This window comes from Bos indicus, chromosome 26 (assembly GCF_029378745.1).
Source record: "Bos indicus isolate NIAB-ARS_2022 breed Sahiwal x Tharparkar chromosome 26, NIAB-ARS_B.indTharparkar_mat_pri_1.0, whole genome shotgun sequence".
Taxonomy (NCBI): domain Eukaryota; kingdom Metazoa; phylum Chordata; class Mammalia; order Artiodactyla; family Bovidae; genus Bos; species Bos indicus.
In genome coordinates this window covers 34,157,581-34,175,478 of record NC_091785.1, presented here as the reverse complement: position 1 = coordinate 34,175,478, position 17,898 = coordinate 34,157,581, and the positions used below count along the sequence as shown (strand labels likewise).

The window sequence follows — 17,898 nt, the reverse complement described above, 5'->3', positions numbered from 1 at the left end:
TGGAACCTCTAGGTAAAGAATATAGGAGTAAGAATAAAAAGCTACTTCAGCATTTTGGTTCCTTTTGTTCAAATTCCAACTGAAGGGTTGAATAAATATGCAGATATACATAAGAGTACGAATAGTAAGGTAGCCCAAAACAGTGTCATGTGAACATCTCTAGTCTGCAACAAAGTAGAAAGACCCCCACAAAAGAGGTCAGAGGAGTGACCCCAGTTGGTCCTGGCTCTGCCACTTACTACCTCTGCAACCTGAGGCCAACCAGAATCTCTGAGCCTTGACTCTTTGACACTAATCTGTGAAACCAAAGATAGAACGACTGAATATAATTTTTGTGAGAATGAAATAAAGAATAAAAGACATGAGGTTTTTTTTTTTTTATATAAACTCTGCTTGATATTTAGAAATCTGGACAGTTACTTAAAATACCCATTTGTTTCAGACTTAATGCTATAGAAGAAAGAAAAAAAAATCCCACAGACACCCATACTGGAAAGTGATTTAATTGTCTACCGTCAAGGGAACACTTGATAATTTGGAAAGGAAGCTCCAGGTGCCTGGCAGAGATGGGCTGCACTCTGCAGAGAGGCAGGGTTTCGATGTTTCCATAGTCCACATAGAGCACTCTCACGTCGGCATCTGATGTCCCCAGCACGATGGCACGGTACCAGCAATCATCGCCTAAAAACGGAACGGAGTCTCAGGTGAGAAGTTACATTCAATGAGGCCCTCCTCCCTTAAGGTGGTTATTCAGTTACATTGACATCACTTGGAAATCCACACCAAGATTTCTGGTTTCATGCCAAGGAGTCTAGATTAAATACAAGCATCACCTCTACTTCTTGCAGATTCTACTGAAAAGACAGTTATAGGATTGAACAGAAAAAAAGGCTAAAACCACAAGGATAGAGAACAAGCGAGAAGACAATGTAAGGTTGGGAAGCTGGAAAGCAGATACATGAATGGAAATGACTTAGCAGAGCTCAACTGAAGCTGCTGTAAGGAAGCCAAGAAGCGTCCCAGTTTGCATTTCAAATCCCTAAGCAAGCAAGGCTCAATAATTGGTGCTACTCATTCAAAAGTAGGAGGAAAGACGGAACTGAGATGGTGACTGAATAGTGGAAGCAGAGTTCCTTCCCCAAGACATGTATATAAACTTTAGTTTATAAACACATTACACATAATAGCTATTTTTAAAGGTGCTGAAGCTTTATGATCAGCTCTGTGTTTACATGCTTTAATAACACTTAAAGTCCCCCTTTCTAGGTAACGGCTCTACCCACGGGCAGAAGACTAGTTTCTTCTCCAGAGAGGACGAACCAGAGACTGTGGACTGGGGAACATGAGGCAGAGCAGAGGATAGAGTTTACAAGATCCCTGTCAGGCAAGTCACGCACTTCAGGCAGCAGACAACCATCTCAAGCAAAAGCACTTCAAGACACCAGCGTGAGGACTTCCCAGTGAAACAGCAGAGCCAGCCCACAGGGAAGCCCACCAAGCAGACAAGCTCTGCCCCCACTCAAAGGAACTTCCAATTAGCTTCTTAGCGCCTCACCTTATAAAGATAAAACAGCAAAGGATGGCCAAATAGAAGAAGAAAGAGAAGACCAGACCAAACAAACAGGATCTCGAGGAAACAGAGGCCAAGGACAGAGGGAACCATGAAAATTAAAAGAATATGACCATCCTCAGAGAAATGACCTTCCATCCTTAGAACAGGTACAAGGAAGTGTTAAAACCACACACTTGAGAAACATAAAAACTACTGAAACAAAAAAACTGTGGTATTAAAAATGAGGTAAGACAGGCTGGAAGAGAAAACTGAGGAAACCTCTTGAACAGAACAAAAAAGATGAAACAGCAGAGGAAATTCAGCAGAAGAGTTTAAGCCCAACATTAGAAAACCTGGGCGTTCATAAAACAGCAGAAAACGAAAGGAAGGAATAAAAAAAATTCAGGAACAAATTTCAAAACTAAAGCTCATAAATTTCAAGACTAAAGTGCCCACCCGCTGAGTGCTCGCTCAGTACAATGGTGGAAGGAAAACCAGAGCTGGGGGAGGTCCCTGGTTAGGACCCCACACCTGCACCGTCAGGGCCCGGGTTCGATCCCTGGTTGGCGAACTAAGATTCCACAAGCTGTGTGGAGTAGCCCAGAAAAAGAAAGAAAGAAAACCAATGCTAAGTCACATCATAAAATTCAAAACTCGGGATGAAGAGATTACCACAAGTTCCAGAAAGAAGGAAAAAAATATGTACAGAGTTTGGAGAACCTCAATGACATCTACCTCTCCACCAGCAACACCTACAGCTAAAAGACGATATAAAAGCAACGCCTTCAAAAATTTAAGGGGAAGATGATTTCCAACCTGGAATTCTATCTATAGGTAAGCTATTAAGAAACTATTAGGGTGAATACTGTTTCAAACATGAAACATAACAGAAAACTTATTTTACACATACCTTTTCTCAGCTTCCAGAGGATGAGATATACCCAAATATTAAGAGTAAATCAAAAGTAAGGGATCCAGAAAGCACATTGAAATGAGGAAGGGAGACAATCTTGCAACAAGAGGAGGGGTGGGAGAGAAATCCAAGCAACAGAGGGTTGGCGTGATGGTGACGAGAACCTCCAGGAGGACAGCTCAGGTCCCAAAGACAAGCAGTCTAGACAGGAGCTGGCAAAAAGGCCAGGGCTGCCTACAATTATGACAAAAGTTGATTAAGTACATAAAGTACTCTTGGATAGAATTTTTACCAGTGAGAGGACTGGAGATCATTACTGAAAGTATACAGAACACAAGTAACAAAAAAAAAAGGCTGCGAAAGTATTTATAGTGACTACATGGCTAGGCTGTGAACCGCTTTTATGCAACCCTAGTATCGTAACACAGAATACTTATCTAACCAAAAATTAGGACACATTTCTACCGGGAAGAAAACAGAGGGAAACTGAAGATCCAACTATCATATAAAATAAATAGAAAATTAAATACTTTTAAAAACTGTAAGTCTCATGTTTTAAATGCTCACTGTTCTGGGTAACACAAAGAATCTTACTTGTATATCTGGCACAACACGCATCTCCAATTTTCGGTGTATAGGGCGATCGGCTTTTCTGAGCATTGCAATATTCTAACAATTCGGCCGTCAATACGCTCAGTTTTTCCTGATCTTCTAAAATATATATAAAAAAAAACAACGTTCTGTGAAGAAACTTTCAATGCCAATATTTATACAAGTATATAAAAAGGAAGATCAAATCTAAACTCCAAAGATCCTGTATATTTTTAATATTTTAAATATTAATATTTAAAATATTTTAATTTTTACTATTTTAAAACATTTCTGTTTTAAAAATAGATAAAACCACTAGTGGGTACCCTGTGGGGAAGGGATGCAGTACTGGGAGGGGCAAGAAGGAAGCCACCGGTGGGCTAATTTGTTGATCAGGGTGGCTAGTCCAGTGTGCTCGTTCTACAAAAGCTTATGGTATCAGGCTACAGCGTTACAATTGTTCCGTGAACTTGTCAGTGTGTTATAGGTAAGAAAATGAAATAAAGTACTTCCAATTCATCACACCATATGTAGCTGCCAGGATGGAATAAGCCTGAGCCCATGCTTCCTACTATACAGTATAAAAATGATTGTTCCTAATACAGAGAATAAATTTAAGAGCAGTTATTGGTATCACCACAATTCTTGGTTTGATCACTTTAAAAAAAATTTCATTTTTAAGCATCTACAAATTATTCTGAATAGCTAACTTGTACTAACTCAGCTTCTGAACTACAAGGATAAACTCAAATACACTGACAAGATAACTGAATTGTAATCTTTCATGAAACAAAAAAGGAAAATTAAAGTCAACATTTATATGCTACTCTTCTTCACAATTAGAGGCACTGTAAAACAGTTCTCTAAATTCCTAAGACTCAGTAACATTGTGATTAAACAGTGATTTCAAAGTACTCTTTCAACATATCTAAAACAGAATTCAGTTCAAATTCTCTCAATGCTCGTAGAAGGTTAGGTTAGTAAGTATAATTCCATACAGACAGTACCTACTTTTAAACAAGAAATTATACAGTAATCAAGGACACTGCCTTGTTATAAAAAGCTGCAGATGATCAAGACCAGGCAGAGTAGAGACTGAATGCAGGGCATGTTCACATCTGTTTTTAAAATCAGATTTTCCTTACATATTACTATGATCAATTAAAACACTGAGTGGAAAAGAAATCATCACTTCTTCTCCAGGTCACTTCCTAAGGAGTTCAGTTAAGTTCATTCTACAATTAACAGACTAGCATAAATATGTCTCAAACTTTCTTACCTGCTATTTCATTTGGTAGAGCATAAAACAAGTTTGCATTTGTGATTTCTAAAATGCATGCTTGTACAGTTTTATTAACTGGCAATTCTATTGTACTCCACTGATCAGCTGAAGACATGGCTGAAAATACACGAAATACAGGCCTCTCATGAAACAGATAAACTTCAGTATTCAACACTCCCAAAGTCCCAAAATGAAAATCTGTATTTTCCAAAAGACTTTGTTTAATATTAGGGACTCTAGTATGCATTACAAAAAAGCTCAACCTATATAACAAGAATGCTTAAACTATGACACTCATATAGACTATTTTTATTTCTATAGTACATTTAATTTTTAAAATTTATTCAAACTTTAAGGGATACATAGCTGTATGATGTACGTGTTTACCTGACAAGTAACTACATTAAAAATGAGTATAGTGTTCAATAAAACCCTGTTTAAATAAACATTCAGTTCAGTTCAGTTGCATCCAATTCTTTGCAACCCAATGTACTGCAGCACACCAGGCCTCCCTGTCCATCACCAACTCCCAGATTTACTCAAACTCCATGAGTTTACTCATGTATTTGAGTCAGTGATGCCATCTAACCATCTCATCCTCTGTTGTCCCCTTCTCCTGCCGCCTTCAATCTTTCCCAGCATCACGGTCTTTTCAAACATGTCAGTTCTTCACATAAGGTGGTGAAAGTATTGGAGTTTCAACTTCAACATCAGTCCTTCCAATGAAATTCAGGACTGATTTCCTTTAGGATGGACTCGTTGGATCTCCTTGCAGTCCAAGGGACTCTCAAGAGTCTTCTCCAACACCACAGTTCAAAAGCATCAATTCTTTAGCTCTCAGCTTTCTTTATAGTCCGACTCTCACATCCATACATGACCACTGGAAAAACCATAGGCTTGACTAGACAGACCATTGTTGGCAAAGTAAGGTCTCTGCTTTTTAATATGCTGTCTAGGTTGGTCATAACTTTCCTTCCAAGGAGTAAGCGTCTTTTAATTTCATGGCTGCAGTCACCATCTGCAGTGATTTGGGAGCCCCTAAAGATAAAGTCTGTCACTGTTTCCATTGTTTCCCCATCCATTTGCCATGAAGAGATAGGACCAGATGCCATGATCTTAGTTTTCTGAATGTTGAGGTTTAAGCCAACTTTTTCACTCTATTTCACTTTCATCAAGAGGCTCTTTAGTTGTTCTTCACTTTCTGCCATAAGCGTGGTGTCATCTGCGTATCTGAGGTTATTGATATTTCTCCTGGCAATCTTGATTCCAGCTTGTGCTTCCTCCAGCCCAGCGTTTCTCATGATGTACTCTGCATATAAGTTAAATAAGCAGGGTGATAATATACAGCCTTGATGTACTCCTTTCCCTATTTGGAACCAGTCTGTTGTTCCATGTCCAGTTCTAACTGTTGCTTCTTGACCTGCATACAGATTTCTCAAGAGGCAAGTCAGGTGGTCTGGTATTCCCATCTCTTTCAGAATTTTCTAGTTTGTGGTGATCCACACAGTCAAAGGCTTTGGCATAGTCAATAAAGTAGAAATAGGTGTTTTTCTGGAACTCTCTTGCGTTTTCAATAATCCAACAGATGTTGGTAATTTGATCTCTGGTTCCTCTGCCTTTTCTAAAACCAGCTTGTACATCTGGAAGTTCACAGTTCACATAATGTTGAAGCCTCGCTTGGAGAATTTTGACCATTACTTTGCTAGTATGTGAGATGAGTGCAACTGTGAGGTAGTTTGAACATTCTTTGGCATTGCCTTTCTTTGCGATTGGAATGAAAACTGACCTTTTCCAGTCCTGTGGCCACTGCTGAGTTTTCCAAATTTGCTGGCATATTGAGTGCAGCTATTTGTAAGGCCTCCTCAGACAGCCATTTTGCTTTTTTGCTTTTCTTTTTCTTGGGGATGGTCTTGATTCCTGTCTCCTGTACAATGTCAGAAACCTCTATCCATAGATAATCAGGCAGTCTGTCTATCAGATCTAGTCCCTTAAATCTATTTCTAATTTCCACTGTATAGTCATAAGGGATTTGATTTAGGTCATACCTGAATGGTCTATTGGTTTTCTCCACTTTCTTCAATTTCAGTCTGAATTTGGCAATAAAGAGTTCATGATCCGAGCCACAGTCAGCTCCCGGTCAAGGAGAGATAAGAAGGCCTTCCTCAGTGATCAAGGCAAAGAAATAGAGGGAAACAATAGAATGGGAAAGACTAGAGATCTCTTCAATAAAATTAGAGATACCAAGGGAACATTTCATGCAAAGATGGGCTCGATAAAGGACAGAAATGGCATGAACTGAACAGAAGCAGAAGATACTAAGAAGAGGTGGCAAGAATACACAGAAGAACTGTACAAAAAAGGTCTTCACAACCCAGATAATCACGATGGTGTGATCACTCACCTGAGCCAGACATTCTGGAACGTGAAGTCCAGTGGGCCTTAGAAGCATCACTACAAACAAAGCGAGTGGAAGAGATGGAATTCCAGTTGAGGTATTTCAAATCCTCAAAGATGACGCTGTCAAAGTGCTGCACTCAATATGCCAGAAAATTTGGAAAACTCAGCAGTGGCCACAGGACTGGAAAAGGTCAGTTTTCATTCCAATCCCAAAGAAAGGCAATGCCAAAGAATGCTTAAACTACCGCACAATTGCACTCATCTCACACGCTAGTAAAGCGATGCTTAAAATTCTCCAAGCCAGGCTTCAGGAATACATGAACTATGAACTTCCAGATGTTCAAGCTGGTTTCAGAAAAGGCAAAGGAACCAGAGATCAAATTGCCATCTGTTGGATCATTGAAAAAGCAAGAGAGTTCCAGAAAAACATCTATTTCTGCTTTATTGACTATGCCAAAGCCTTTGACTGTGTGGACCACAATAAACTGTGGAAAATTCTGAAAGAGATGGGAATACCAGACCACCTGACCTGCCTCTTGAGAAACTTATATGCAGGTCAGGAAGCAACAGTTAGAACTGGACATGGAACAACAGACTGGTTCCAAATAGGGAAAGGAGTACATCAAGGCTGTATATTATCACCCTGCTTATTTAACTTATATGCAGAGTACATCATGAGAAATGCTGGGCTGGAGGAAGCACAAGCTGGAATCAAGATTGCCAGGAGAAATATCAATAACCTCAGATACGCAGATGACACCACGCTTATGGCAGAAAGTGAAGAACAACTGAAGAGCCTCTTGATGAAAGTGAAAGAGCAGAGTGAAAAAGTTGGCTTAAACCTCAACATTCAGAAAACTAAGATCATGGCATCTGGTCCTATCTCTTCATGGCAAATGGATGGGGAAACAATGCAAACAGTGACAGACTTTATCTTTAGGGGCTCCCAAATCACTGCAGATGGTGACTGCAGCCATGAAATTAAAAGACGCTTACTCCTTGGAAGGAAAGTTATGACCAACCTAGACAGCATATTAAAAAGCAGAGACCTTACTTTGCCAACAATGGTCTGTCTAGTCAAGCCTATGGTTTTTCCAGTGGTCATGTATGGATGTGAGAGTCGGACTATAAAGAAAGCTGAGAGCTAAAGAATTGATGCTTTTGAACTGTGGTGTTGGAGAACACTCTTGAGAGTCCCTTGGACTGCAAGGAGATCCAACGAGTCCATCCTAAAGGAAATCAGTCCTGAATTTCATTGGAAGGACTGATGTTGAAGCTTAAACTCCAATACTCTGGCCACTTGATGTGAAGAGCTGACTCATTTGAAAAGACCCTGATGCTAGGAAAGATCGAAGACAGGAGGAGAAGGGGACGAGAGGATGAGATGGTTGGATGGCACCACCAACTTGATGGACATGGGTTTGGGTGGACTCTAGGAGTTGGTGATGGACAGGGAGGCCTGGCGTGCTGTGGTTCATGGGGTCGCAAAGAGTCGGACACGACTGAGTGACTGAACTGAACTGAGTGCAGCACTTTCACAGCATCATCTTTTAGAATCTGAAATAGCTCAACTGGAATTCCATCACCTCCACTAGCTTTGTTCGTACTGATGCTTCCTAAGGCCCACTTGACCTCACACTCCAGGATGTCTGGCTCTAGGTAAGTGATCACACCATCGTAGTTATCTGGGTCATGACATCTTTTCTGTATAGCTCTTCTGTGTATTCTTGCCACCTCTTCTTAATATCGTCTGCTTCTGTTAGGTCCATACCATTTCTGTCCTTTATTGTGCCCACTTTTGCATGAAATGTTCCCTTGCTGCTAAGTCACTTCAGTCATGTCCGATTCTGTGCGACCCCATAGACGGCAGCCCACCAGGCTCCCCCGTCCCTGGGATTCTCCAGGCAAGAACACTGGAGTGGGTTGCCATTTCCTTCTCCAACGCATGAAAGTGAAAAGTGAAAGTGAAGTCGCTCAGTCGTGTCCGGCTCTTAGCGACCCCATGGACTGCAGCCTACCAGGCTCCTCTGCCCTTGGGATTTTCCAGGCAAGAGTACTGGAGTGGGGTGCCATTGCGTTCTCCGAAATGTTCCCTTGGTATCTCTTAATTCTTGAAGAGAGCTCTAGTCTTTGCCATTCTATTGTTTTCCTCTATTTCTTTGCACTGATCATGGAGAAAGGCTTTCTTATCTCTCCTTGGTATTCTTTGGAACTCTGCATTCAAATGGGTATTTCTTTCTTTTTCTCCTTTGCTTTTCGCTTCTCTTCTTTTCACAGCTATTTGTAAGGCCTCCTCAGTTAGCCATTGCGGTTTTTTGCATTTCTTTTTCTTGGAGATGGTCTTGATCCCTGTCTCCTATACAATGTCACGAACCTCCGTCCATGGTTCATTAGGTACTCTATCTATCAAATCTAATGCCTTGAATCTATTTCTCACATCCACTGTATAGTGATTTAGGTCATACCTGAATGGTCTAGTGGTTTTACCTACTTTCTTCAATTTAAGTCTGAATTTGGCAGTAAGGAGTTCATGATCTGAGTCACAGTCAGTTCCTGATTTTGTTTTTGCTGTCTGTATAGAGCTTCTCCATCTTTATCTGCAAAGAATATAATCAACCTGATTTCTGTATTGACCATCTGGTGATGTCCACGTGTAGAGTCCTCTCTTGTGTTGTCAGAAGAGGGTGTTTACTATGACCAGTGTGTTCTCTTGGCAAAACTCTGTTAGACTTTGTCCTGCTTCATTCTGTACTCCAAGGCCAAATTTGTCTGTTACTCCAGTTGTTTCTTGACTTCCTACTTTTGCATTCCAGTCCTCTATAATGAAAAGAACATCTTTCTTGGGTGTTAGTTCTAGAAGGTCTTGTAGGTCCTCATAGAACCATTCAGCTTCTTCAGCATTACTGGTCGGGGCATAGAGTTGGATTACCATGATATTGAAAGAATAAACATTAAACTGATTACTGTGATATTGAATTCAATAAACATTAAACTGATTTAAATTACCTATTACTAATCTACTTCCACAAATGGTATTTCTACAGGAAAATCCGGTCACTTGAAATAGCACAATTTTCATAGCCTATAAAAGCAAAGGAGAACACAAATTTAAATAACAGTTTAAAAATGTTACCTTGAAGCCCCGGGGTATCAATCTGAAGGTCATGCTTATCAACAGGTCTGGTTTTCGCTAAGTCTGTATGTGGTGAACCAGCTTTTAAAACCAGATGTTCATCAATCAGAATATCGCTAATGATTCTGGGATAAGAAGTGGAAAGGTCAGTGAGTTCAATCCCCACTCCGTTTTCAGTGATTTCAACCACTTGGGCTTGGAGTTTTATCCTGGCAACACACGTCTGAAATCTTGCTATGGCTTCTTTACTCCAGTGTTTGTTTCTAGGCTGTATACCTGACAAATAAGAACAGCATTAACAAGAACTCTGTGCCCCAAAGCTACATTTTTTGCCTCAATAACATCCAGCACTCCCCTTGCCAAGTTTCCCATTCAGGTCAGTGATTTTGAATATCTTTTCTCAATAGTCAATTATACTGTGCCTGTGCTGCAGATAATGCATCTGCAAATACACTACTGGGATTTTAGGAGTCTCGGGGTCTGTCATGACTTTCCTCACTAACTTATCTTCACCTGACATTTTTCCCAATAGGCATAAACAGAAGTACTGTTTCTAGAAGCCATCATTCTTATATACACAATCATGAGTATCAATTATTCTGATTAAAAAAAAAACATACTTTCACATAATTTTCCAATGATAATTTTAAAATGTCATCTTAGATTTGAAACCAAAAATTATTTTTCTAGGATAACTCTGACTTACACCCTAATTTTCATTAACAGTGATTCTCAAATGTGGCTGTGCATCTAGATTACCTAGAGGGCTGGTGAACACAGATTTGGGGGCCCCGCCCTAGAGTTTCCAGTTAAGTAGCAGGTCTTGGGTGGGGACTGAATCTGCGTTTTTAACAAGTTCTCATACTGATACTACTCACTGGTTGTAGGGTGGGAGGGGATCATACTTTAAGCACTGACATAAAACATGGTAATTGAAAATATAATCCAAATCATACTCAGTGTAAAATAAGTAAAAAGAAACCAGATAGGCGAAAGGAAAAATAAAAGGCATCTAACGCTTCCATACATGACTATTAACATTTTTGTATGTGACCTTCCATAATCTTTATATGCATATGGAAATACTCACATGCATATACACTCATAATTCTTTTATAAAGAAATTTTATAATACTAAAAACTTATAAAAATAATATACACATATAAAAATTTTATAATATAAAAAATTACTATGTTAGGCACTATTCAGTGCTTTATACTTTATTTCTCTTTTATTCTTAATGTCTTTTCGAGGGAAGTACAATAATTCTCCAGATGAGCAAAGGAAGCCCATCGTTTAACCAGCTTACCTAAGATCTCACAGCAAGCAGGCAGCAGAGGTGGTTGCAATCTGTTCTCTTAACCATAATACTACCCTGCATCTCTTTTATAACTGGCTTCCTTCGCTTAATTCATGAACTACTCTTCATGGGCAGCAGAGGTGGTTGCAATCTGTTCTCTTAACCATAATACTACCCTGCATCTCTTTTATAACTGGCTTCCTTCGCTTAATTCATGAACTACTCTTCATGTCAACAACACATATTTAACATTTTAATGACTGTGTAGTAAGAGCAAACATTTAATGGCACTTTCTGAGTGCCAGACCCTGGTCTAAACATTCACTCAATAATCCTCACAACATCCTTGTGAAAGAGGCAACACCACTACCCACTATGGGCTTTCCTGGCGGCTCAGATGGTAAAGCATCTGCCTGCAATGCAGGAGACCTGGGTTCAATCCCTGGGTTGGGAAGATCCCCTGGAGAAGGGAATGGCAACCTACTCCTGTATTCTTGCCGGGAGAATTCCATGGACAGAGGAGCCTGGCAGGCTACACTTCATGGGGTCACAAAGAATTGGACGTGACTGAGTAACTAACATTTTCACTACCCACTATATGGATCCTCATTTAACCGAGGCTCTATTTCTGGCTATTTAGGTTGTTCAGCCACTATGAACAGTAGTGTAACAAATTTCCATGTAGGTGAACTTGGTGAACTCATAAGACTGTTTTGGGGGGATGAATTATTAGAAGCAAAACTGCTAAGACAAAAGGCTAAAATACTTGAGGCTATTTGAAACAAAATAGCTTACACAAAATATTAAAATTAGAGATATATTAACACTGAGAAGTTTGTGTAATCTAAGTATTAGAAGACAATTGAGAAAATTTCTCATTTTGCATCATACCTACTAACCAGCACTGTATCCCTTGAAATGGAAGTTTTAGAAACTTGGATGGGATCATTTGAAGTTCATCTGCAGTAACTTCTTCAATGTTTCCATAATCCACAAAATGTACTTTAAAGTTTCCGTTTGGTAAGATTTCCTTGACCAAAGCCCGATACCAATTATTGTCACCTAGATTTAACACAAAATTTATAACATGGAGTATTTCCCTTCTATTGAGATTTGAAATTTTTATTTTGAAAAAGACCATCCTTTGTCTAAAGTAGCTAATAAATTTGTTCTTTTTCCAGATGTTACCTTAGCTCATAATTCAGAAATTTCAAAATTCATTCTTAAAATTATCTCCAAAGTTTTTATAGCATCACACTTTTACATCTACTATAAAGATTTCATTCATAACCTAACCAGTAAGCAGAATATTAAGAAAAGATTTAATAAACTTGAACATATTTGTCAAACTGGAGGACATAATTCTCTTATTGCTAATTGAGACTGTTTTACCTGTTACTTGGTAAATTATATAAACAGAAAAACATGCAATAAAATTAAGGGATTTCATCGAATATATTTTCAAGATAAACATGCAAAGGGTAACCAGAAGAAACAATGACTCTGCAGTGAACAGGTCTCCCTTTCATTACTATCAGAAATTCTGCAAAGAAAAGCATTTGACAAAGTTAAGTAGGAAAAGTATCATTTGGAGTCTCTTGTTGCAAAGAGAGAAGGGAGAAAACATAAGATCTTAAGCATTCATTTAATTTTGATTATGAAAAATATCTGCCTAAACAACAGGAAGAGAATACACACTAAAAATGAGGTTTGAATGTCAAGAAAAAAAAAGATTCTAATATAGTCAAGATTGTGCCAACTGCAACTTACCTACAAAGAAAGCACAACAAGGTTGCCCTATTTCTGCCTTAAAATCATTAGGCAACTTCTGCTGGCAATATTCTGCTAGTAAGTTGTTCAAATCACTGAGTTCCTTTAGGGCTGAAAGCACAACACACATACGGCATTTAACATTTTTAAAACATGCGGAGTAGCAGACTTTCCTTTAAAGCTGGAAAGTGTTTTGATCATAAAAATCCAGGTACATCTCCTGACAATTATAAAGCACACCAAATGCCTTTCCCTTTTCCTTATTAAGAACTTGGGCAAGTCAGTCATTATTTAGTTAACAGTTAATATTCTCGGTAAACCCCATACCAACAATTCAGTGGGCACAGAGCCGCGATGACAGCATCATTGTCAATATGCTAGAGCGTGGGCTTCTGCGTGTATACCAGAAAACGGCGGACAAGCCTGCACAGAAAGGACGTTACACACAAGCTGTCCTGAAGGGGCATATATGAACCGCCACTACATGGGGGGTGCAGACAGTGTCTGCTAAGGACATTCAGAGAGGTGGGCTCTGTACCAAAGGTCTCACAGAGAAATCTCAAAGGAGAGGGCTAGGAGAGGGCATTCCAAAAAAAAGCAATGGCTCTGAGGCAAAGCAGCCAAAAACACTTGGTGGGAGCAGTCTGGCAGAGAAGGGTGGAAAGGTGAGCCACTGAACAAAAGCACCAGAGATGTGCTTAGAAAGACACAGGCCATGGAGAACTTTAAAAGCCATGTTAACGCTATACAAAGTAAATGGAAAATATCTTTTAAACATGTGGCAAAGGCCCATTCACAGAAATGGAAATTAAACTGCATCAAGTTAGAACTGTCACCTCTCAGATTAGTTGAAATAAGAAAATTTAAGGACACAGTGTTGGAAATGGTGTGGGAGAGGGCACTTTCATACACTGCGGGGGGAAGTGGCCCATCTGACCTCAAGGGCACTCTCCTCAGAGCCCAAGCACACACATCACTCTTATCTGTGCACTTCTCTATGTGTATGTTATACGTAAATGAAGTCAACAATTCAGTTTTTTCAAAAATAAATTTAGGAGACACTCTGTGAAACCTAAATTGGTTTAAAAAGAGACACTATTGAAAACAGAAATCATGGCTTACAACAGAATAAAAGGCAACCAAGTATAACCAGGGGGCTTCCCTGGTAGTTCAGATGGTAAAGAATCTGCCTGCAATGCAGGAGATCCAGGTTCAATCCCTGGGTCAGAAAGATACCCTGGAGAAGGGAATGGCAACTCACTCCAGGATTCCTGTAAATCTTTCTTGGAAATACAAATACTCACTTGGCCCTTACTGAAGAGGGAACAGTATCATCACCCAATCACAAACTTTTCTTTATTTATTATCCATGACAATGTAACATAAATAGGTAAGAGTCAACTTACCACCATCCTCTTTAAGCACATGGCAGTAAAATTCTCCAGGACTATCAATCACACAGACCACAACATCCACTGTTTGATCAACAGCAAGTTCAACCCATGTCCACTCCAGTGGATTGACTTGTGTTTCCATACCCAAGGGAACTGTGAAAATAAATGGACATTTTGCTAAACAAATGTCCAGGGTGGTGGGTCAAAGGCAGGAAGAACCTGCTCTCGAAGAACAGAACTTCCAATGACTTTCTTAGTGACTTTACAGGAAAGCCAGTTAATCTCAGAATTAACCATTACTATCTCACTGAATTTCAAATTTACATTTCTGATCAATCTTCAGCTGCCAGTGACCCAAACACATACTCTGGATGAATGGTTGATTTAAAAAGACAAACGGTACTCAACGTCCATTCTTTTAAAAAATATGAGAACCCATACATTCACAGAGCCATCTGAACTCCAACATGGACATTACCTGGTGGACAATTTACTTACCACTGGCTTCTTTCACGTCACTGGGCTTATCTGTCACAAGCCCCTTGTCCTCCACGGCAAAGCCTGCATTGAGGAGCGCTTTGGTGACACTGATGTGGGGTGTCACAGATCGATCTGTAAGTTCCACCAGGGAACTGTTTTCCAACTTGTCCACCACGTTCACTGTGATCATTTTGTTCTGTACAATTTTCTTCATCAGACAAACAGCTTCTGGAGTCCAAATTCCTAATGATGGCTTTACTCCTAACAAAGAATTTTTGAAAGAATGTTCAAATACTTCTTATCGCAACCATCTAGAAATTTAGCTCCTAATTTCCACAAAGTTAATCTATCTTTGTCAAAGGAATCTATGACAAACACTGGAACCAGAAAGTCCATTGGAGGATTTTCTAGACATGAAAATGAAAGCAAAATTACAAAGTCTGTAAAAAGCTTCTATATTTCTATGTAAACAAGCCATCATAAATCCATTGATATGAAATGTCCAAAGAAGCAAACCTAGAAGACAGAAAGTAGATTAGGGGTTGCCTGGGAAGCTAGGATTAACTACAAATGGGCATAAGAGATCTCAGTGGGGTGATGGAAATGTTACAAAACTGGGTTATGGAGATGATGGTGCAACTCGATAAATTTACTAAAAATCATTGAATTACACACCTAAAACAGTGACTTTTATGGTATACAAATCATAGCTCAATAAGGTTAAGAAAATCATAAACAAAAGTATAAGACAATCCAGGAAGAAACCCGGTCACTAACACTGATGTAGGAAACATCTGTAGTATTTACTGAAAGGGCACTAACAGAATCAACAACCCTAGCGTTATGCACAGTCATTTCATAAAACTAAGAGCCAAGTAACTTACGAGCAAACCTCCCATCTCACTTGTCATCAAACAGACTAAAATGTTTTCGTTTATCAAAATTGGCCAAGATGAAATAACAGAGAAGTATCTATTTGGCACTCTGATGAGAGAAGGAACTGACTCCCTCCTACATTTCTGGCGGGTGTGTAAAACAGGTCCGCCTTTTCCAGAGAACTATCAAAGCAGGTACACAGACACGCAAAGCAGCAGACCTCCCACACCTCTATTCCCCCCAAGGAGGCATTTTGCAATATAACTCTATTTTACAACCTATCCCAAGGAAATGATCTTTCTAAAAAATTAATTTTTAAATTGAGGTATATTTGATTCACAGTACTGTATTAGTTTCAGGTGTACAACACAGTAATTCAGTATTTTTATTCTCCACTCAAAGTTATTATAAAATATTGGCTATATTCTCTGTCCTGTACTATATATCCAGACAGCTTCTTTAATTTATACATAGCAGCCTATATCTCTTCCTAACAAAATGATCTTGGATAGGTTGTGAAATGTAGTTAAGAGAACACTGCTAGTAGCAAAAACTTGGAAATATCCTTCCGATAAGCGGATACTAGTTAAATTACGGTACTTTGAATCAAAGTTGTAGAAGCCAATCTTTTAAGTTGGAAAGAAGCTCCTGCTCCTAGAGGGACACATTACATGTACAGCAATTTCTAAGCACATGATCATTCATGTTCTTATTGTTTTTACAAGCAGTGAAAATAAAAGTCGCTCAGTCATGTCCAACTCTTTACCACCCTACAGACTGTAGCCCACCAGGCTCCTCTGTCTGTGGAATTCTTCAGGCAAGCATAGTGGAGTGGGCTGCCATTTCCTTTGCAGAGAAATCTTCCTGACCCAGGGATCGAACCCAAGTTTCCCAAATTACAGGCAGATTCTTTACCACCTGAGATCCCTGGGTCAAGAAGATCCCCAGAGAAGGAAATGGCAACCCACTCCAGTATTCTTAGCCGAAAACTTCCATGAACAGTAGAATTTAAAAGCAGGTTTCCCCCTAATACACGCAACTGACAGACTGCTGTGCTTATATTAAAAGGCAAGATCTATAAATAAGGAAAGAATAATCAATTTCATAAACACAGGTATATTCAATTTTATTTTATTATAGATAGCAAGGGCTTCCCTGGTGGCTCAGATGGTGACGAATCCACCTGCAATGTGGGAGACCTGGGTTCAGTCCCTGGGTTGGGAAGATCCCCTGGAGGAGGGCATGGCAACCCACTGCAATATTCTTGCCTGGAGAATCCCCATGGACAGGAGCCTGGTAGCCTACAGTCTATCAGGCCCCCAAGAGTCAGACACAACTGAGCGACTCAGCACAGCACAGAGAGCAAAAGAGTCACTTGTATTTCCCTAACGTTTTATTAAGGATTATTTCTGCATTAAGGTAAGTTGTATCTAAACATATTCCTTGATCACTAATTTCAATTCCAATGCTCTTACTTTAGGTTTCAGTATTTTAAGAATATGAGAACCATAAAAATTACATACCTGCCAGCACACACTTTATAGCTTGCATTGGCAATTCCAGCAACTTGGGAGTTATGGGGCAAAGTCTTGTCAAGCTAAGGATCTCAAAGTTTCCATAGTCTACATATCCGACCAGTACAGACTCCTCAGAAGCGTAAGCCAGAACAGAGGCACGGTACCACTGGTCATCCTCTGAAAAGAGAAGAGACTCACTGGAAATGTTTTTCTAATGTAGATACAAACACAAACCTTCCCTCCTCAATGTAGATGGTCATGTAGACTCTCTTTTCATGTAACATCAAGCTTTACTGAACAACGTATGCTTATTCAACACTGCTACTTTTGCCTATCAGAAGCTTTCAACTCCTAAAATGTCGCTTTCAACTCCTAAAATATCACTTTCAACTCCTAAAATGTCACTTTTATTCAGCCCTTACTAGGCCACTCAAGTTGCACGCTGCTGTCATTATTTACTTCCATGCTTTGTCTCCCTAGGAGACAGTGAACTCCATTAGGACTGGGAAGATGTCCTGGTCATGTGAGTGAGTCCATGAAGTCTTGATCAACTGCAGAACACCTGACTGCATGAGTCAACCAGACTCATCGCCCAAGCCACAGATTTACTGCAGGCCTACTTGGATCTGCCCTTTCGGGAGGGCCACTGGACTGCTCTTCAGCAGATGACTGAACCCGGTCATCACAGGGTC

At 39.7% G+C, this 17,898-nt stretch overlaps 1 protein-coding gene across 3 annotated transcripts in view; it reads right to left on the bottom strand.

The window, feature by feature from the left end:
- The window catches only part of TDRD1 (tudor domain containing 1), a 55,073-nt gene that overhangs the window by 7,863 nt on the left and 29,312 nt on the right, over positions 1-17,898 (bottom strand). For all 3 annotated transcript variants that reach the window (XM_070780877.1, XM_070780878.1, XM_070780876.1), the window contains exons 14-22: positions 17,213-17,383; positions 14,832-15,074; positions 14,346-14,486; positions 12,940-13,050; positions 12,061-12,231; positions 9,869-10,144; positions 4,336-4,455; positions 3,060-3,176; positions 514-681 (exon numbers count right to left, since the gene is read on the bottom strand). In XM_070780877.1, the coding sequence (XP_070636978.1) occupies positions 514-681; positions 3,060-3,176; positions 4,336-4,455; positions 9,869-10,144; positions 12,061-12,231; positions 12,940-13,050; positions 14,346-14,486; positions 14,832-15,074; positions 17,213-17,383 (1,518 nt within the window). The remainder of the gene's footprint in view (positions 1-513; positions 682-3,059; positions 3,177-4,335; positions 4,456-9,868; positions 10,145-12,060; positions 12,232-12,939; positions 13,051-14,345; positions 14,487-14,831; positions 15,075-17,212; positions 17,384-17,898) is intronic.